At 45.5% G+C, this 20,461-nt stretch overlaps 1 protein-coding gene across 4 annotated transcripts in view; it reads right to left on the reverse strand.

Annotated features, from left to right (window-relative positions):
* The window catches only part of nr1h4 (nuclear receptor subfamily 1, group H, member 4), a 109,551-nt gene that overhangs the window by 28,711 nt on the left and 60,379 nt on the right, over positions 1–20,461 (reverse strand). For all 4 annotated transcript variants that reach the window (XM_048549148.2, XM_048549149.2, XM_048549151.2 and 1 more), the window contains 4 exons: positions 20,088–20,221; positions 17,195–17,293; positions 15,157–15,256; positions 11,258–11,404 (listed from right to left, as the gene is read on the reverse strand). In XM_048549148.2, coding sequence (XP_048405105.1) covers positions 11,258–11,404; positions 15,157–15,256; positions 17,195–17,293; positions 20,088–20,221 — 480 coding nt within the window. The remainder of the gene's footprint in view (positions 1–11,257; positions 11,405–15,156; positions 15,257–17,194; positions 17,294–20,087; positions 20,222–20,461) is intronic.

The raw sequence follows: 20,461 nt of genomic DNA on the forward strand, positions 1-20,461 counted from the left end.
TAATACAAACATAGCTGATCTCACCTCAGTCTCATCTCCACTTTGCAGCCCGCTCTCCATAAACTTTCAAAACCTCTCTATCACCTCCTTAAATTTACTCAACGTCCACCTCACTCTGGGGCAGTGAATTCCTCAGATCCGCAATCCTTTGAGAGAGGTAATTTCTCCTCATCTCAGTTTTAAACCTGCGGCTCCTCATCCGAAAACTATGACTTCTCATTCCAGGTTGCCCCACACGAGGCAACGTCATCTCTACATCGTCTTTGTCAGTCCCCTTTAGCATCTTATCAAAGTAACATTACCATTGCCTTATCCCACCATAGGGCTGCTCTCTCATTGGAGAGATGTGACTGATGGTGGTTTAAGCTAAGGGTCACCAGGCCTCGACTAAGGGAAGAGATTAAGAGTGAGAATATTTCATGGTGACCTCACTGTTGGTGTCACATTGCATTCCAAGCCAACCAACCCCACACACCCCGGCCTAGCATCCTAGGCACAGCCAATAGATCTCATCTCATTCTTCTAAAATAAAACCCTGCTGAGTTTCTCCAGCATTTTGTGTTCAATTTCGGATCGATGGCATTCCACGATATTACACTTGAACTGAAATTCTCCAATGCCTTGCTTGGTCTCCTCTGCACCTTCTCTCGTGCAAACGCAAACTTTACTGCAAAGTGTTAATTGGGGACTGGTATCTGAATGATAAGATTACACGGTGCGTGCACACACCAGGGAGCCTCAGGTAAATTGAAGGTTTAATTTGGGAAGTTTGACGCACAGCTGAGAAAATATCATCAGGACTCTGCCATCAGAATGAATACAAATTTCATGCTTTGAAAACCTTTCAAGTTCCTCATGCTTCAACTCTCACGTGGGCGTAAAGATCATAATATTCTGCACAGCAAAGGGAAAGACATCCATTTGTATTGTTCTCAGATATGAAAAAAGCTGCCCTTTGTTTGAAGAAAGAACTCATCCATCTCCTATGAATAAATGCTTCTGTCATAAAGGCAAGATCAGACACAACACCATTCAGCCAACAGAATATTAAGAATTCATTATAGATTTTTGCAGAATCTGAAGCACGCAAGTGAATTATTCATTAGACTGACCTTAAGTTAAAAAGTTGAGAGGTGACAGTGTGAAGGTCCTATCTGGACAGTTCAGGCAGGAATGTGTCATTTATCACACCCCGACTGTGTCTCCCAGACAAAAGCACGAGATAATCATTTCGCTCTCCACTGTCCAGCTTAACAAACAATTATCTGCCCAATCCATGGAGGGATGTCAACTCCACAGCACTGCCATTTCAAACCGGATTCTCGAAAGAATTGCTTCACTCTACCGAAAACAAGGGACGCACATCAGGGGCTGACAACCAGAGGAATCAATCCTGTGAAGCAGGAGAGATCAGCTGGTACTGGATAAAAAGATGTCAAAACTTACCTCAGCTGATGGTTAAAATGAGTTTCAGAACGTCCAGCAGATAGTCCAGAGGCAGTGCCGAGGCAGTGCCGCACTGTCAGGGGGTCAGTGCTGAGGGAGCGCTGCACTGTCAGGGGGTCAGTGCTGAGGGAGTGCCGCACCGTCAGAGGGTAAGTGCTGAGGGAGTGCCGCACCGTCAGAGGGTAAGTGCTGAGGGAGTGCCGCACTGTCGGAGGTTCAGTATGAGGGAGCGTCGCACTGTTGGAGGGTCAGTGCTGAGGGTGTGCCGCACTGTCGGAGGGTCAGTGCTGAGGGAATGCCGCACTGTCAGAGGGTCAGTGCTGAGGGATCGCCGCACTGTCGGAGGGTCAGTGCTGAGGGAGTGCCGCACTGTCGGAGGGTCAGTGCTAAGGGAGTGCCGCACTGTCGCAGGGTCAGTACTGAGGGAGTGCCGCACTGTCGGAGGGTCAGTACTGAGGGAGTGCCGCACTGTCAGAGGGTCAGTGCTGAGGGAGTGCCGCACTGTCGGACGGTCAGTACTGAGGGAATGCCGCACTGTCGGACGGTCAGTACTGAGGGAATGCCGCACTGTCAGAGGGTCAGTACTGAGGGAGTGCCGCCCAGTCAGAGGGTCAGCACTGAGGGAGTGCCGCATTGTTGGAGGGTCAGCGCTGAGGGAGTGCCGCACTGTCGGAGGGTCAGTGCTGAGGGAGTGCCGCACTGTCAGAGGGTCAGTGCTGAGGGAGTGCCGCACTGTCAGAGGGTCAGTACTGAGGGAATGCCGCACTGTCAGAGGGTCAGTACTGAGGGAGTGCCGCACTGTTGGAGGGTCAGCGCTGACGGAGTGCTGCACTGTCAGAGGGTCAGTACTGAGGGAGTGCCGCACTGTTGGAGGGTCAGCGCTGAGGGAGTGCTGCACTGTCAGAGAATATGTTTTTGAAAACATCCAGAAACAGTTTGGCCAATGTTTATCGCTCAAACATTGTGTGCAAAACAGAAGAGCTGCAAGTTCTGAGGAAGTGTCACAGGAACCAAAATATTAACTCTGTTTTCTGTTCACAGATGCTGCCAGACCTGCTGAGCTTTTCCAGCAATCTCTATTTTTAACCTGGTAGTTATTGCATTGTTGTTTTTGGGATACCCCTGTGTACATTCTGATTGCTTTGTTACACTCGAAACATTCTTCAAAAATACTTCATTGATCAGATTAGTCCAGAGATTGTAAATGGTACTGTACAAATGCAAATCATTTTTCCTTATTGTTAAAGATGAAGTGAGTTGAAAGAATTTCTTGGATATGCATATTAATCAGTCAAAACCCGCACCTCCTTTCTAACTGATGATAGATTTAACAGGAGGGAGTCAGCCAGCCATTTTTGGTTTCTTCAATACTTTCACATCAGTTGTATGATCCTTAGAGCTTTAACTTATAAATTTTGTGCCTTTGGTGCCTCTCTAGCTACACCTGATGAAACAGCAATGCTTTGAAAGCTAGTGTTTTCAAATAAATCTGTTGGACTGTAACTTAGTGCCGTGCGACTCCTGACTTGGTCCACCTCAGTTCAACACCAGCACCTCCCCGTCACAGCTATCATTGGCACACCAACTGCCAGCTCGAGGGGAGAGAATGTCCAAGAAGATTGTGCATATCGACACAGGCATCAAGTTTGTACAGAAATTCAGGAAAAGAAGAAAGATCCCGAAAGGATGACAGATCACAGACCCACTCAAGTCGACCTACAACACAGATTACACTGTGTGACTTTGCTGTCACATCTCTGGCAAAGCCCTCAACCATCTCATAAACAAATTCCTCAATCATCTCGTACACAAACTCCTCAACCATCTCGTACTCAAACTCCTCGACCATCTCGTACACAAACTCCTCAACCATCTCGTACACAAACTCCTCAACCATCTCGTACACAAACTCCTCGACCATTGCTAACGCAAACTCCTCAACCATCTCGTACACAAACTCCTCCACCATCTCGTACTCAAACTCCTCAACCATCTCGTACTCAAACTCCTCGACCATCGCGTACTCAAACTCCTTGACCACCGCTTACGCAAACTCCTCAACCATCGCATATGCAAACTCCTCGACCACCGCTTACGCAAACTCCTCGACCACCGCGTACGCAAACTCCTCGACCACCGCGTACGCAAACTCCTCAACCATCACGTACGCAAACTCCTTGACCATCGCATAAGCAAACTCTCGAACATCGCGTACACAAACCCCACGACCATCGCGTACGCAAACTCCTCGACCATCGCGTACACAAACTCCTCAATTATCTCATACACCAACTCCACAGCAGGTGGCACAATCCTGAAAGCGAGGTAGAGTCCATATTCCCAACTTGTGCTCAGGATACAGCAGTGCAGTTATGAGACACTGCCAAACAGATGAGGCAATGGAACTACACCACCTACATGCACATCAAGGGCAAGAAGCTGGGGAAAGTCAGCATCACCACCTGCAATAACTAAGTCTCCACGGTACCCCAGTTGAAGGTGGTAGCACCACAAGGAAAATCCAACATCAACGTATCTGACCACACCCAACAACCAGATGGGATCAAAGTTCTCAGCCGAGGACTCAATTTTTGCCCCATCAACAAAATGTGTCCTATTGGTCTCGGGGCACACACAGAAGAATTCATCAGACAAATGAGATTCTGGGAATTCTTCCAAGATTTCAGCAACAAGCCCAATGAGACAACCAATGAACCGGATCTGTCGACAGAGAGATTCATGGAGGAGCAGACACAGAAGGAGTTGGATTGGGCCCCTTTGAGGGCCATTGCCCGGGGTTTGACACGTATACTCAGGCCATCAGAGAAAGCATGAACGCCAGATCCATCAGCCACACTCACAAGGTGGCACAAAACATCACCGAGGCACAACGCAATGCCATCTGTGCACTCAGAACCAATTGCAACATTGTCATCAAACCAGCAGACGAAGGAGGAGCCATTGTCATATAGAATAGAACAGGCTACCTTTTCTGAGTAGTCAATACTCAGCGCTCAGCTTCAGTACTCAATACCAATTTCCAGACGCTATCCTACAACTCACCCGCTCATCCTCGAGCACAACGTCTTCACCTTCGACAGCCAGTTCTTCATTTAGACACATGGAACAGCCTTGGGGACCAGGTTCGCTCCCCAGTATGCCAACATTTTCATGCACAAATTTGAACAAGGTTTCTTTGCTGCTCAGAACCTCCAACCAATGTTATACACCAGACACATTGATGATATTTTTTTACCTCTGTACTCATGGTGAGAAACAACTACATAGTGCTATCAACAAGTTTCATCCCATCACCAGACTTACCATGGACTACTTTTTCAGAATCAGTCTCATTCTTGTACATATGTATCTCCATCAGGGACGGACAGCTTTGTACCTCACTCTACCACAAGCCCATGGATAATCTCACGATGCTGCACTTCTCTAGCTTCCATCTTAAATTAAAACAGCCATCTCTATGGACAAGCCCCACACATGCACAGGAGCTGCTCAGATGAGGAGAACGAGACTGACACATTGAAGGATGCCCTCATAGGAATGGGATACAATGCTCAGCTCATTGATCACCAGTTCCAACGAGCCACAGAGAGAAACTGTAATAAGCTCCTCAGAAGACAGAGATGGGGCATCACCAATAGGGTACCCTTTGCAACAGTTGAATGATCGTTTGATTTTTTACTTATAAATTCTGTGCCTCGATGCCCCTCTCACTACAACTGATGAAGGAGCTGCAGTCTAGAAGCAAATATTTTCAAATAAATCTGTTGGACTGTAACCTGATGCCATGTGATTTTTGACCATATAAATAATGTCTACCGATTTGCCTCCATCAGTCTTCATTACCACTTTGTATTCAACTTGGGGGGGAAAGGCTTGTTGTGGGTGAGATTTGGTAATCACTGGCGCATTTACTGTTTGGATCAGTTTGGATGCAGTGGGAATATTTGCTGAGCCACTATCATCAGGATAGGAACATTTGACATTGACAGAATGCAGAGCTGGGCTGAGAAATGGCATATGGAGTTCAACCTGGATAAATGCGAAGTGATGCATTTTGGAAGGTCGAACTTAAATGCTGAATATAGGATTAAAGGCAGGATTCCTGGCAGTGAGGAGGAACAGCAGGATCTTGGTGTTCAAGTGCATAGCTCCCTCAAAGTTGCCACCCAGGTGGATAAGGTTGTTAAGAGACCATATGGTGTTTTGGCTTTCATTAACAGTGGGTCGAGTTTAAGAGCCGCGAGGTTATGCTGCAGCTCTACAAAACCCTGGTGAGACCACACATGGAATATTGTGTCCAGTTCTGGTCGCCCTATTATAGGAAAGGTGTGGAGGCTTTGGAGAGGGTGCAAAGGAGATTTACCAGGCTGCTGCCTGGACTGGAGGGCTTGTCTTACGAGGAGAGGTTGACTGAGCTCGGACTTTTCTCACTGGAGAGAAGGAGGAAGAGAGGTGACCTGATCGAGGTGTACAAGGTAATGAGAGGCATGGATAGAGTCGATAGCCAGAGACTTTTCCCCAGGGCAGGATTGACTGCCATGAGGGGTCATAGTTTTAAGGTTTTAGGAGGAAGGGATAGGGGAGACATCAGAGGGAGGTTCTTCACCCAGAGAGTTGTGAGCGCATGGAATAGTTTACCAGTGGTAGCCGTGGAAGCGGAGTCATTAGTGACACTTAAGCGACTGCTGGACATGCACACGGACAGCAGTGAATTGAGGGGAATGTAGGTTAGGTTATTTTATTTTTGGATTAGGATTATTCCACGACACAACATCATGGGCCGAAGGGCCTGTACTGTGCTGTACTTTTCTATGTTCTATGTTCTATATTGTTTCAATAGAAGGGGTGTGCAGTGCTCTGAATGTTGCTATGTCACTGAAAATATTACTGCCACAATATCCAGTGTGTCCGAACTCTACCCACATATCTCCATGTGTAAGAGCTTGTTTTAGCGCGGCTTGATCAGTTTTTCTCAGTCACAGCAGTAAGGACATCAAACATAAACCACGTCCTCAAACAACCTGAAATCAAACTCCAGGATAACAGTGGAACTCTGTCTCTCTCTCTCACTCTCTCTGTGCCATTGATTTAAATACAGAGCAGTAGAATGCGGACAATACTGTGCACTGAAATATTTATCTTTTCTGAGACCTCGTTTCAAGCTACAACATGCATTATTCATGTCGTTGTTTGATCAAAAGCCTGGATAAATTGCTAGATATTGTTACTCCTAGCAATTCTGAGTTCACAACACAGGTGTGTAAAGTGTAAAACTGGGAACATATTTACACCAATAACAATGAATTGTACTCAATATCACTGCAGCTGCTGTTAAATAGGAATTGTTCTCCTCCCTGGTGAAAAAAAGTCCAAAGGTTTTAATAGGCTGGGCTTTGAAACATTCCTAGGATTGTGGGAACGGGCCATTCAGCCCTTTCACCCCCTTCCGCTGTTAGAACATAGACCATAGACCATAGACCATAGAGCACAGAGCATAGAACAGAAAGCACAGAACACAGAGCACAGAGCATAGAGCATAGTACAGTACAGTACAGTACAGGCCCTTCGGCCCATTATGTTGTGCTGACCTATTATCCTACTAAGTTCAATCTACCCTGAATGTTCTGCATTTTACTATTCTCCATGTGCCTATGCAAGAGTCACTTAAAAGTCTCTAAAGTATCTGACTCCACTACCACTGCTGGCAGCTCATTCCAGACACCCACGACTCTCTGTGTGAAGAACCTACGTGTGACATCCCCCATACCTTCCTCCAATCACCTTAAAATATGCCCCCTTGTAATAGTCACTTCTGCCCTGGGAAAAGTCTCTGACTATCCACTCTATCTAAGCCTCTCATCATCTTGTACACCTCTATCAATGTTCAATAAGATCATGGCCGACCTGCATTTGAACAGCACCCAAGCAGCCTGGTTCCCTGTGGAACTGTAAAACTAAACAGCTCTGAAAGGGCACATCTGTCCTAAATTGCTGATAGCATCCAGGGATGTGCAGGCTGGGTGAGTTAGTGACAGGAAACACAGGGTTTCTGGGAGAGGATAGAGGGGTGGGACTGGGTGGGATGTTCTTCGGCGGGTTGGTGCAGACTCGATGGGCCAAATGGCCTGTTCCGCACTGTAGGGATTCTATGATTCTATGAAAGTTGAGCTCCAGTCTTTGCCACCTTACGACAAGAGAGTTCCACACTTGCCAACTTCTCCTGCAAATGACCAAGCTCAAACTTTAGCTGTAAGCCCCTGTGTCCTAACAGTGCTGGAAAGATTCTGATGCCCTGTTTGTTCCTTTTCAAACCCTTCCTCACCAATAATTGAAAATATTTTCAATTGAGAATCGCTCGGTACAACCAGCTGTGATACTCCAGATTATTAACACTTCTCGGCAGATCCCCCGTGGCATTGCTCATCAGCGTGTAAACAATTTGATTCTGATCTCTGGTTGCTAATGCAACCTGTGCCTTTAAGGCCAATATTTTAAATAGGCAAAACAAAATCCATATCAGCTTAGCCACACACGCTGCTTAAATCTTACCAGGTGTAACTAGAGTCCAATTTCCTCGACTTTTGACTGTGTTTAAGTTTGACAATAGACAATAGATAATAGTTGCAGGAGTAGGCCATTCGGCCCTTCGAGCCAGCACCACCATTCAATATCTTCATGGCTGATCATCCACAATCAGTATCCTGTTCATGCCTTATCCCCATAGCCCTTGATTCCACTATCTTTAAGAGCTCTATCTATCTCTTTCTTGAAAATATCCAGAGTGTTGGCCTCCACTGCCTTCTGGGCCAGAGCATTCCATATATCCACCACTCTCTGGGTGAAGAAATTTTTCCTCAGCTCTGTTCTAAATGGCCTACCCCTTATTTTTAAACTGTGTCCTCTGGTTCTGGACTCACCCATCAGCGGAAACATGTTTCCTGCCTCCAGAGTGTCCAATCCCTTAATAATCTTATATGTCTCAATCAGATCCTCTCTCATCCTTCTAAACTCAAGTGTATACAAGCCCAGTCGCTCCAATCTTTCAACATGTGATAGTCCCGCCATTCCGTGGATTGACCTTGTGAACCTACGCTGCACTCCCTCAATAGCAAGAATGTCCTTCCTCAAATTTGGAGACCAAAACTGCACACAATACTCCAGGTGCGGTCTCACCAGGGCCCTGCACAGCTGCAGAAGGACCTCTTTGCTCCTATACTCAATTCCTCTTGTTATGAAGGGCAGCATGCTATTAGCTTTCTTCACTGCCTGCCGTACCTGCATGCTTGCTTTCATTGACTGATGTACAAGAACACCCAGATCTCGTTGTACTTCCCTTTTAACTAACTTGACTCCATTTAGATAGTAATCTGCCTTCCTGTTCTTGCCACCAAAGTAGATAACCACACATTTATCCACATTAAACTGCATCTGCCATGCATCTGTCCACTCATCCAGCCTGTCCAAGTCACTCTGTATTCTCATAACATCTTCCTCACATTTCACACTGCCACCCAGCTTTGCGTCATCAGCAAATTTGATAATATTACTTTTAATGCCTGCATATATATCATTAATGTATATTGTAAATAGCTGTAGTCCCAGCACCGAACCTTGTGGAAACCCACTGGTCACTGCCTGCCATTCAGAAAGGGATCCGTTTATCACTACTCTTTGCTTCCTATCAGCCAGCCAATTTTCAATCCAAGTCAGTATTTTGCCCCCAGTACCATGTGCCCTAATTTTGCTCACTAATCTCCTATGCCGGACTTTATCAAAGGCTTTCTGAAAATCCAGGTACACTACATCCACTGGTTCTCCCTTGTCCATCTTCATAGTTACATCCTCAAAAAATTCCAGAAGATTAGTCAAGCACGATTTCCCCTTCGTAAATCCATGCTGACTCTGACCTATTCTGTTAGTTTGATTTGTAACAAAAACAAAGTGTTACCTGGAGCACAAAGTCAGGATTGTGACTGAAATGCTGTAAGCAGGAACCGTGTTGTGTATTTCTGAGCAGAAACATAACACTGCGTTTGGGAGCCAGTCTCAAATGTTTGGGTTGTATTTATTGCTGATCGTTGAGTTACCATTTGTTTGCTGTTATCGTCAATGTAGGAGCCTGGTCAAGGATGCAGGAGTCAACATCGCAAAGCACTGTCCCTCCCAGCAATGTGGCAACAACCCTCTCCCTCTCTCTCCATTCCCGATAGCTCATCAGGGAAATATATTGGAATTTCTGACCTGAATGGAAGTCTAGTGGTAATGGTACTGGACTAGCAAGTAATCTAGTTACCAGGGCAGCCTAGAGATAGGAAATTAAGAACATATAGGAACAAGAGTAGGCCATTCAGCCCCTCAACCCATCCCCTATCCATCATTCAACGAGACCACGACTGATCCACAGTCCAACTTCATATCCCTGCCTTAGGCCCTTATCCCTTTATACCTTTTGTTTAACAAAAATGTATCTCACTCAGGTTTAAAATTCACGACTGATCCAGCATCCACTGCCATCTGTGGAAGAGAGTTTCAAACCTCACCCACCCTTTGTGCCTAACATCTCTCCTGAATGGTCTGACCCTAATTCTCAGACTGCGCCCTTGTTCATGAATCACCAAGTTCAAGTTCAAATCCTAGCACATTCAACGTTGACCGTTCAGTTAATTAATAAACATGAAACAAAATACTTGCGTCAGCGATAATGATCACTAAATGCTGGTTCCCACATCCCACGAATTTTTTTTTATACAGTTAGAATAAAAACCCAGCTGGTTTACAAACACCTTAATATTTACAAATACGTTACACTTATTAAAATTCATTAATGAGATGCATGTTATTCATTGCCTGAGGCCAGTCAGGAAATGGGTCCAAAGCTACATATAGAGTAGACAAGGAGAAATTATTTCCTTCCCCAAAAGGCATCAGTAAACCAAATGGGTTGTTAAAACAATTGACAATGTTATCTGGCCAAAATTAGACTAGCTTTCTAATTCTGGGGTGTATATTCAATTCAAGTTGCACCACCTGCCCTGATGGGATTTTGCACCAAATCCACACCCCCATGACTGAGGTGTGAGAGTGGTATCAGTTGTGTATTTATTAATTTGTTGAATACTTCATATCCCAGAGCTCTGCATAGATGATATTGAGCAAGAGGTTTTATTTACACTGCATAAAAATGCTTGCTCCTTGTTTATCCCAGTTCGGTGTCTAAGTCTTTGTGTGATGTCTGTTGTTTTTTTTTGTATATATTGCGTCCAGTTTTGTGTGGCACCTGCTTACTTTCCTTTGAGCCACATCTAGGCTTAATCAGTTAGTGCGGATTGGGATCCTCCCACCTCAAGCCGCACCTCCATTTCCCACCTACCAACCTCATCCCGCCTCCGTGACCTGTCCGTCCTCCCCAGACTGACCTATCCCCTCCCCACCTCCCCACCTATGCTCTCCTCTCCACCTATCTTCTCCTCTATCCATCTTCGGTCCGCCTCCCCCTCTCTCGCTATTTATTCCAGAACCCTCTCCCCATCTCCCTCTCTGATGAAGGGTCTAGGCCCGAAACATCAGCTTTTGTGCTCCTGAGATGCTGCTTGGCCTGCTGTGTTCATCCAGCTTCACACTTTGTTATCCTGAGTGCCTTATTACGTTTTTCAGTAGCTCAAAACAAACATCAAACAAGTCAATATCTGCCGATGTTAAGTGTACCCTGGTCGTGACAATTACCCTGGGTGCAGCCCAACACCTCCTGACATGGACTGATAGAAATTCCATGTAGGTTCTTCAGACTTACCACTGTGACGAATTCGATCTTCCAGCAATTTACTCTGCTGGGAGGGGATCTTCCTGCTGAATATCTGAGCTGACCGAAGGAACATGGCCTCAACAGCAGAACCTTTCAGCAAGGCAATCTGATCCTCGTTGTCCAATGTCTGGAACCCTGCAGAGTAATGGAGAGGCAGTATTATCCACCACAGCCATGGCCAATGCTCCTCATTTCACTGGGAGTGCTCAGTCACCATAGACCCAGATGACCAAAGGGTTTCTCTCTTACTAGAGAGATAGAGATAGAGAGAGGCAGACAGATAGACAGAGAGAGAGAGAGTGTGGTGGTCTCACCCATGAGGGTCAACATACTTCAAGGTTGAGAGCATGGGTTCTTCAGGGTCACCTCAGCCCAGTTGAGGAATTAGTCACACCCTGATTGGTGCCACTCTGCATTGCAAACCAGTTGTCCAGCCAACTGCGCTAACTGTTAGCCTATGGAAAAATCCATTTTCCAGAGCGAAAGCCTGGAAGCTGTGAGTGTAGGCTCCATCCTATTGCAAGTAAGATCAATTCCTTCCAGAAAACCATATTTTCAGACACAGTATTCAATTAAAAACTGTGGTGAGTGGAGTCTTTTCAAGAAGAAATAACTTTGGACTGACAATTTCCAAAGCCCTCCATCTAAAGCTCAAATTTTTTCTCTGATTGATCGAGACTGATCACTATAATTGATGAATAAATTCACTATAATTATAGAAAATGGCTGCCGTGATTGTACAAAGCAGAGATTAACCCTGACTTTTTACAGAATCCCTACAGTGTGAAAGCAGGCCATTTGGCCCATCAAGGCCACACCAACCCTCCAAAGAATATCCCCACCCAGACTCCCTACCCTATCCCCATAGCCCTGCATTAACCATGGCTAACCCCCTTAGCCTCTATATCGCTGGATACTATGGGGCAATTTAGCATGGCCAATCCACCTACCCTGCATACCTTTGGGCTATGGGAGGAAACCGGAACACTGGGAGCAAACCCACGCAGACACAAAGAGAATGTGCAAACTCCACACAGACAGTCGACCGAGGGTGGGATTGAACCCAGGCCCCTGATACTGTGAGGCAGCAGTGCTAACCACTGTGCCACCCCAATGGGGTTTCAACACTAGGTACGTATGATTTCCCATTGTGTGCTCGCTCTCCCCAGTGAAGAGGAAGTCAGGCATGGATCTGTTCCTCTCACCTACATTGCCTCTGAACCATGTGTATCTCATGCCTGTGTAGCTCACAACCCATTTCCTCCTGTGCCCTCTGGTTGGGAACCTTGTGGTGCTCTCAGTGTAGCCCTTTGTTGGATTTGATCATTCATTGCAATGAGGACACCAATCCGAGTCTCTCCATGGTCTCCCCCACCCCCCCCTTCTCTGTTTACCTGCAACCTTACCCCTTCTGAGGCCTCCACCATCCTCCAACTCTGGCCTCTTGTGCCTCCCCAATTTTAACTACTGCCCCTTTGACTGCCATATCTTTGGGCAAAAGATACTTCCAAGGAGGAAGTTCAGAAAAGGTTCACTCGATTAATTCCAGAGGTGAAAGATGGGTCTTATGAGGACAGATTAGGCAGGTATGGGGAAGCAATGGTATTATTGCGAGACTTTTAATCCAGTAGGGCGCAGTAATGAACCTGAGACCTGGGTTTGAATCTGTTGTGGCCGATGGTAGAATTTATATTCAACTAAAAATCTGATATGAACAGTCTGATAATGATGGTGTGGATTGCATTGAAAAACCCATCTGGTTCACTAATGTCCTTAGGGAATGAAATCTGCCATCCTTACCTGGTCTGGCCTACATGTGACTCCAGACCCACAGCAATGTGGTTGACTCTTAACTGCACTCCGGGCAATAAATGCTGGCCTGGCCAGTGATGCCCCCATCCCGTGGATTAAAAAAAATTGAGAGATGTACTGAGTCAAGTTAGGAAGAATGACGGGGCATCTAATTAAGGCATATAGGATGCTAAAGGGGATTAACAAAGTACACACAGTGAGGATGTTTCCTCATGTGGGGCAGTGTGTTACGACAGGTCATCCTTTGAGACTAGAGTGAGACATATTTCAAACGAAGATGAAGAGGAATTACTTCCCTGAAGGGCCTGTGAATCTGTGGAGCTCACTGTCTGAGAGTACAGTGGTTGCAATGAAAAGATTGAAGGAGGAGATAGATAGATGTTAAACTAGTAATGGGGAGCTTGTCAGGCATGGGACCCCCCACATGTCCATCCCCTTGTCCCCCCCCCGCCATCTCATGGAGCTGGTTTTAATTGACTCAAAATCAGAAGTCACACAACACCAGGTTATAGTTATATCACAAGCTTTTGGGGGCGTTGCTCCCTTGTAAAGTATAACTTCCCCTGACAAAGGAGCAGAGCTCTGAAATCTTGCGATTTCAAACAACCCATCGAGTTGTGCGATTTCTGACCTTGGCCACTGCAGTCCAACACCAGCACCTCTACACCTAGTTTGATTCACCCCTTGCTACCAGGCAGATTGGCTTCCTTTATTCATTCAGGGGATGAGGGCATGGCTGGCCAGGAAGCATTTATTGCCCATCTCCTAATTGCCCAGAGGGCAAGTTAAGAGTCAACCACATATCTGTGGGTCTGGAGTCACACGTAGGCCAGACCAGGTAAGGATGGCAGTTTCCTTCCCCATAGAACATGAGTAAACCAGATGGGTTTTTCTGACAATCAACAATGGATTCACAGTCGTCATTAGACCGTAATGTCAGATATTTGTTGAATCCAAATTCCATCATCTGCCATGTTGGGATTTGAACCCAGATCATCAGAACATTGTCTGGGTTCAGGATGAACAGTCCAGCTGTAATACCACTAGGCCATCACCTTCCCTATGGCTCGGTATGGGACCTTCCTGTAGGACCATCTTTCTTAGCATTAGATTTGAAGGGTCATCCTCTGGTGTTACTCCTCCAGTGCTTTGAATTGCCTGCAACAGATTGTCCAAATATACTGCAGTCTTTAGGAGCTCAGGAATCACTGCAGCCTGGAAAACCCTGGCCTTAGCCTGAGGTTTGAAATTCGCACCTTTAAATCCTCTTTTCCTCAATTGTCCAGAGGCTGGCTGGTGCATTGGAAGTGATGCTCAATTTTATCACCTATGTCTGCCTTCATGGAGAGAAGACCCTGAAGACCTGGGGAATGAAGTGTCGTGGTTTAGCAGTAATGTCACTGGAGCAGAAAGACCCATTTCTCCAAGACTCTTACCACGGCCACTCCATTGTTAGCCCAATTCCTGTCTTACGGAATTTCCAAAACTAGGGTCCATAATTATGAGAAAGTCACTAATAAATCCAAATGGGACTTGAAGCAAAATGGTTTTACACAGAGAGCAGTGTGAGAGTATGGCGCTCACTAGCAGAGGGAATGGGTTGATGTGAACACAATTGTACAAATACATTGAAGATAATAGCTGAGAATTTCATCTTCCATTTGTTCAGTAAATGCTCCCTCTAATGTGTCAATTTCCTATGGGGGAAGGATTCAAATCATTATGGGATGTACTATGCTCTCCAGTACTTCCTCTACTCAAATTATTTGATTCTGCATCTCCTCCTAAACTACATAAGCTTACATTGTTATAATCCCTATTAGTTCACTTAAGTCCCTTTAGCGAAGGAACCCTCTGCCCTTATAGCCTGGGTCTATTTGTGGTCCCACAAGGCTACCTCTTCACCAGCTCCCCAAGGCAAGTCCTTCAGTTGTAACAAGGTCTTCGCAAAGTAAAAAGCAGCCCCTACCACCTTCTCAAGGGGTGCTGAGGGACTGGCAATAAATGTCAAGCTTATGAGAAAACCTCAGGCCCCTAGGAATGGAATGAAAGAAACGACAAGTCAGGTCACTTACCGGGCAATTTCTTTGTGAATTCGACAAGCACCTGTACATGGCTGGTGGCTGTTTCAGTGAGCAGGAGGAAGTTTTCCTCAGCACTGCTTCTCTGCTGTAGCTGGAGAGACACACACACACACAGAGCAGTCAACACTCTCCTTGAGTAGGTCAATATCACCCCTATTTTTCCTAACAGGTGCTGAGGATATCTCAGATATGGAGTCGCAGAGGTATACAGGATGGAAACAGCCCCTTTGGCATAACTTGGCAACACCAACCAGGTTTCCTAAACTGAACTAGTCTCGTTTGTCTGCGTTTGGCCCATACCCCTCTAAACCTTTCCCACCCATGGACTTGTCCAAAAGTCTTTTAAATGTTGTAACTGCACCAGCATCTACCACTTCCTAGAGATGTAGAAAAAGATTGCACACTTGGATTCAAACTGTGAAACTTTTTTTGTATGTCTCCTTCTTATGGTTTTATGAGATTGTAGAATGGCTCAGCAGTAGGAATTTAACACAATCCAGCCTGATCCGTTACGCTAGCCAGAGCTGTTGCACTGAATTTCATTTGGTTTTTCCTGCAGTCAGGGACCTGGGGAGACCTGGCAGGAGGTCACTTTAAGCTCAGTTGGTCGTAAGGTCATGATGCCCGGGTGTTGGGCTGGGGTGGATAAAGTCAGAAGTCACATGACACCAGGTTATCGTCTAACGGGTCTGTTTGGAATCAGTTAGCAAAGCAGTGTGAAGTAATGGGTTCAATCCCTATCACCATCAGGTTACCATGAAGGACTCTCCTTCTCAACTCCTCCCCTCTCCTGAGGCATGGTAGCCCTCTTGTTAAATCCACCACTCTCTCTAATGAGAGAGCAGCCCTATGGTCTGATAAGACGACGTTGACTTGACTGGGCATCCCCTGCAACAATTTTTTGTTGTCCATCCCTCATCTCCCTCAAGAAGGTGGAGTAGAGCTACCTTTGAAATGGGACTCCCACAATGCCATTAGGGAGGGAATTCCAGGATTTTCACTCAATGATAGTGAAGGAATGACAATATACTTCCAAGTCAGGATGGTGAGCAGTTTGGAGGGGAACTTGAAGGGGGTAGTGTTCCCATGCATTTGCTGCCCTTGTCTTTCTAGATGGAAGTGGTCATGCATTTGAAAGGTAATGTCTCAGGAGCCTTGGTCAATTTCTGCAGTGCATGATGTAGGTAGTACACACTGCTGCTATTGAGCATTGGTAATGGAACATATTTATGGATGTGGTGCCAATCAAGCAGCCTGCTTTGGTATAAGTAGTATTGTCTTACTGTTGGATCTGCAACCATCCAGGCGAGTGGGGAATATTCCATCACACTCCTGACTTGTGCCTTGTAGATGGTGGACAGGCTTTGGGGATTAGTGGGTGGGTAGTTACTCATTCTGTGATCCAGATTTGGGGCCACAGGACAATGGGACCATTCCGTAAGTGCACATGGGAGAACTGGCAGTAATATTATAAGGTTCATCCAGTTCTGACTTCATTGCAATGGTTGCTACTTAAATTGAGAGCACAAACAGGAATAGATTACAATGATAACATCCTATTTCAATGCAGCTGCCAAGTCAAGAAATACAAATGAATCTTACATTATGAAGTACGCTATTGCTTGGCACTTTTTAATGGTCGTTTTTACTAAATGCTCATTTATTTAAATGATCAATTTATTGCTTTGGATTTTTATGAAATTCACATTATACTGTTTTAAAAATCTACACGTTTCAGGAATTTGGTCATTGGTCCCAAAGAAGAGAGAAATTGAAAATGTTCGGGATCTCTGTCTTAGCCAATATTCTCCCAGTAGCTGAATGTACAAAACATAAATTTATATAGTTGTTCATTCATTTGCTCTTGGTGTGAATTATGCTCTGTCAAAATTGACTGCATATCGGTCTTGTCAACGTAGCAAAGATTGAGCAAATGTGAAAGAGAAAAGATCAGTACATTTGCTTTTGGGATGTGCCAAAGATGTAAAACAACACTAAATAAAGGCACATTCTTCCTCTAATCACTTACCAACTTCCTGGTCACTTCCTGAGGGATTCGATACTTGGAGAAAGCATCGAGGATATGTCTCAGGAGTTCTTGTTGCTTCTGGGTGAACTCTATTTTATGCTGGAGGTAATAGAAACATGATCAAAACCTTAACTCAAATGTTAAATGATGAATGATTGAAATGCTGACTGGATGATCACCCTGTGTCATTAATGCAGTATCTTACATCCTCACTACCCTGTCCAAAACCCCTCCATACCTGCTGGTCTGCTCCTAGGGAGGGTGTGAAATTCCAGCCTTGATGTCAATCTGAGCAAGCCAGGTGTTAAAAGCTGGAAGTTTAACAAGTGATGACCAGGACTGACCAACATCAAGAATTGGTTATGTAGCCCTGTCAAAAGTTGTTAACCTGGTAAATATTTATCTTTCTTTGGTCTGAAGGACGGTCTTTGGACCCCAAACATTAACTCTGCTTTTTCCTCTCCATAGATACTGCCAGACCCACCGAGTTTCTCCAGCAATTTCTGTTTCTCTTTGTTCTGCCATGGGCGTGGGTATTACTGGAATTTGTCGCCATCCTGACTAAAGCTTGAACTGGGTGGTTTTCTCTGTTTTCTCAGAGGGCAGTCAAGAATCATCCACACTGCTGTGGGTCTGGAGTCACATGTGGGCCCGACCAGGTAAGGACAGCAAATTTCCTTCCCTAAAGGAACCAGATGAGAGTTGACTGAAATTTGACAATAGTTCCATTAACTTTGCTGTCCTGTTTAGCCTTTCCCCGGTCATCTGCTCCTAATCTCCACTTGTACAATGACCTATACACACTCAGTTACCAAAGTTGGCTCTGCCCTCCTGCTCCCAGATAAGCACTCTGTCCTCCATGCCACCCCTCACACACACACACACACACACACACACACACACACACACACACAGTCACACACACACACACAGACAAATGAACATGCGCGCGCACACACACACACACACACACACACACAGACACACACACCATTGGACCAGGCTTGTGGGAAGTTCCAATCACAACAAGACACTGGGCATCCACTTTCTCCGAATTCTCTGGGACTCAGCAGAGCATTTTGTGATCTCCTGTACATCAGACTGGTATAGAGCACATGGCCACAGGCTGTGGTTGAGGCCCCAACCATTTCAAACCAGAGGTTTTTTGACTCAGAGAGAGTTGTCAACCTTTGAAATTCTCGACCTCAAAAGGCCCTGAAAACTTGATTGTTAAACATACCCACAGCTGGGATAGAAGTTTGATCTCTTGGGGGAATGAACGGACACAGGGACCATGCAGAAAAGCAGAGCTGAAGCTGGTCAGTCACAATGCACTGACTAATGGAATAGGCTTGTCAAGTTGATGGTGCAAGCCTGCTATAGTTTCTTATGCTCCAGTGCATACCACAAGGTTTAAACACATGGATAGCCTGAAGATCACAAAGAAGGAAATTCCACTGACATCAGGTCTTTAAGGTTACCTGGGAAACTGCTGTACTGAATCATAGAGCTGTGTAGCATGGAAACAGACCCTTCGGCCCAATTCATCCATGCTGATGGGATATCCTACATTAATCTAGTCCCATTTGTCAGCATTTGGCCCACACCCCTCTAAACCCTTCCCATTCACATGCCAATCCAGTTGCCTTCTAAATGCTGTAATTGTACCAGCCTCCACCGCTTCCTCTGGCAGCTCATTCCATACACTCACCACCCTCTGTGTGAAAAGGTTGTACCTTAGGTCCCTTTTAAATCTTTTCACACTTGCCTTAAACCTGTACTCTCTAGTTTTGGACTCCCTTATCCTGGGAAAAGACCTTGACTATTCATCCTATCCATTCTCCTCATCATTTTATAAACCTCTAGAAGGTAACCTCTCAGCCTCCGATGCTCCTGGGATAAAAACCCCAGCCTATTCAACCTCTCCCTATAGCTCAAACCCTCCAAACCTTGGCAACATCCTTGTAAATCTTCTCTGAGTCCTTTCAAATGTAACAATATCTTTCCTATGGTAGGGATGCCAGAATTGAATGCAGTATTCCAAAAGTGAATTAAGCTTCCAGTTTATAAGAAACACACAGAAAGTTGCTTGTAAAACCCAAAGGGGCTAGCAGCATCTGGGGAGGGAAAGCAGAGTTAACATTTCTGATTGAATGACAGCAACAACTGCCAATGCTGGAATCAGAGTTAGTACAGTGTGGAGCTGGTGGAACACAACAGTCCAGGCAGTGGCCCTTCTTCAGAACTGATTGGAAAGAGTTGGTATATATGCTGGAGAAGGCGTAGGGGGAGGGGAGCAAATGATAGGTGGAGATGGAGCCCAGACTGAGAGAAAGGCACTTGGTCAGAACCTACCCAATTCCTTTGTCTGCCCAGCTGTTTTTCTCCCTCTCTGGGCTCCCTCTCTATCTATTGTCTACTCCTACCCCACCAAGCTCCACCACATCTTCAGCACAGATACCAACTTTTTCCGAGTTACAATTAGTTTTGAAGAAAGGCCTATGTATCCAAACCATTAGCTCTGCTTTCTCTCCACAGATGCTGCCAGGTCTGTTGAGCTTTTCCAGCAATCTCTGTTCTTGTTTCTGATTTCCAGCATTCACAGTTCTTCGGGTTCCCACGTTTTATAGCTGGTTAAGGAAATGCTTTGTCGATCTCTCCTTTTTCACACGGGCCCAAAGACCCTCTATTTCCCAAATAGCGGTTGTTCGACTGCCCTGCTTGGTGTCCTCCCTCATCGCTGTGCCACCTGCTGCTGGTAGTTCTGTGACCCTTGCCCCCTGTCCAGGATAATGCCATCCCTTTCAGAAACCAGGACAATTCAGGACACTTTCTTGGGGAAATGTGATCTGAATGGCGCGTTACGCAGGAAAAAAATGATGAACATTTTTACTTTGTTGTGTCGTGTGGTGGAAGTGATTTGTTTGGAATCGATTCCATCAAATGTCTCTTGGCTGGGCTGTACAGAACGAAGTGTTGGGGCTTTCCTTAGTCTCTTTGATTTACATTGAATTTCTGTTAATAGACCTGGAAGCAGAAAAACATGTTGTAACATTAGATTGGCTTCACAGCGAAGATTTATAGATATGATTGAATGCCCCCAGTGCATTAGAGCCCAAACATCACCAACACTTCAATTTTTAAAAGATCATCCTTGTTTTTAAATCTCTAGTGAGACCTGACTCATTCATATCTCTGATATAATGAGCTGTAGAGCTATCAGTACTGATAGGATATGCTATGTTTTAATCTAGTCCCATTTGCCAC

Source organism: Stegostoma tigrinum, chromosome 18 (assembly GCF_030684315.1).
Source record: "Stegostoma tigrinum isolate sSteTig4 chromosome 18, sSteTig4.hap1, whole genome shotgun sequence".
Classification (NCBI taxonomy): Eukaryota; Metazoa; Chordata; class Chondrichthyes; order Orectolobiformes; family Stegostomatidae; genus Stegostoma; species Stegostoma tigrinum.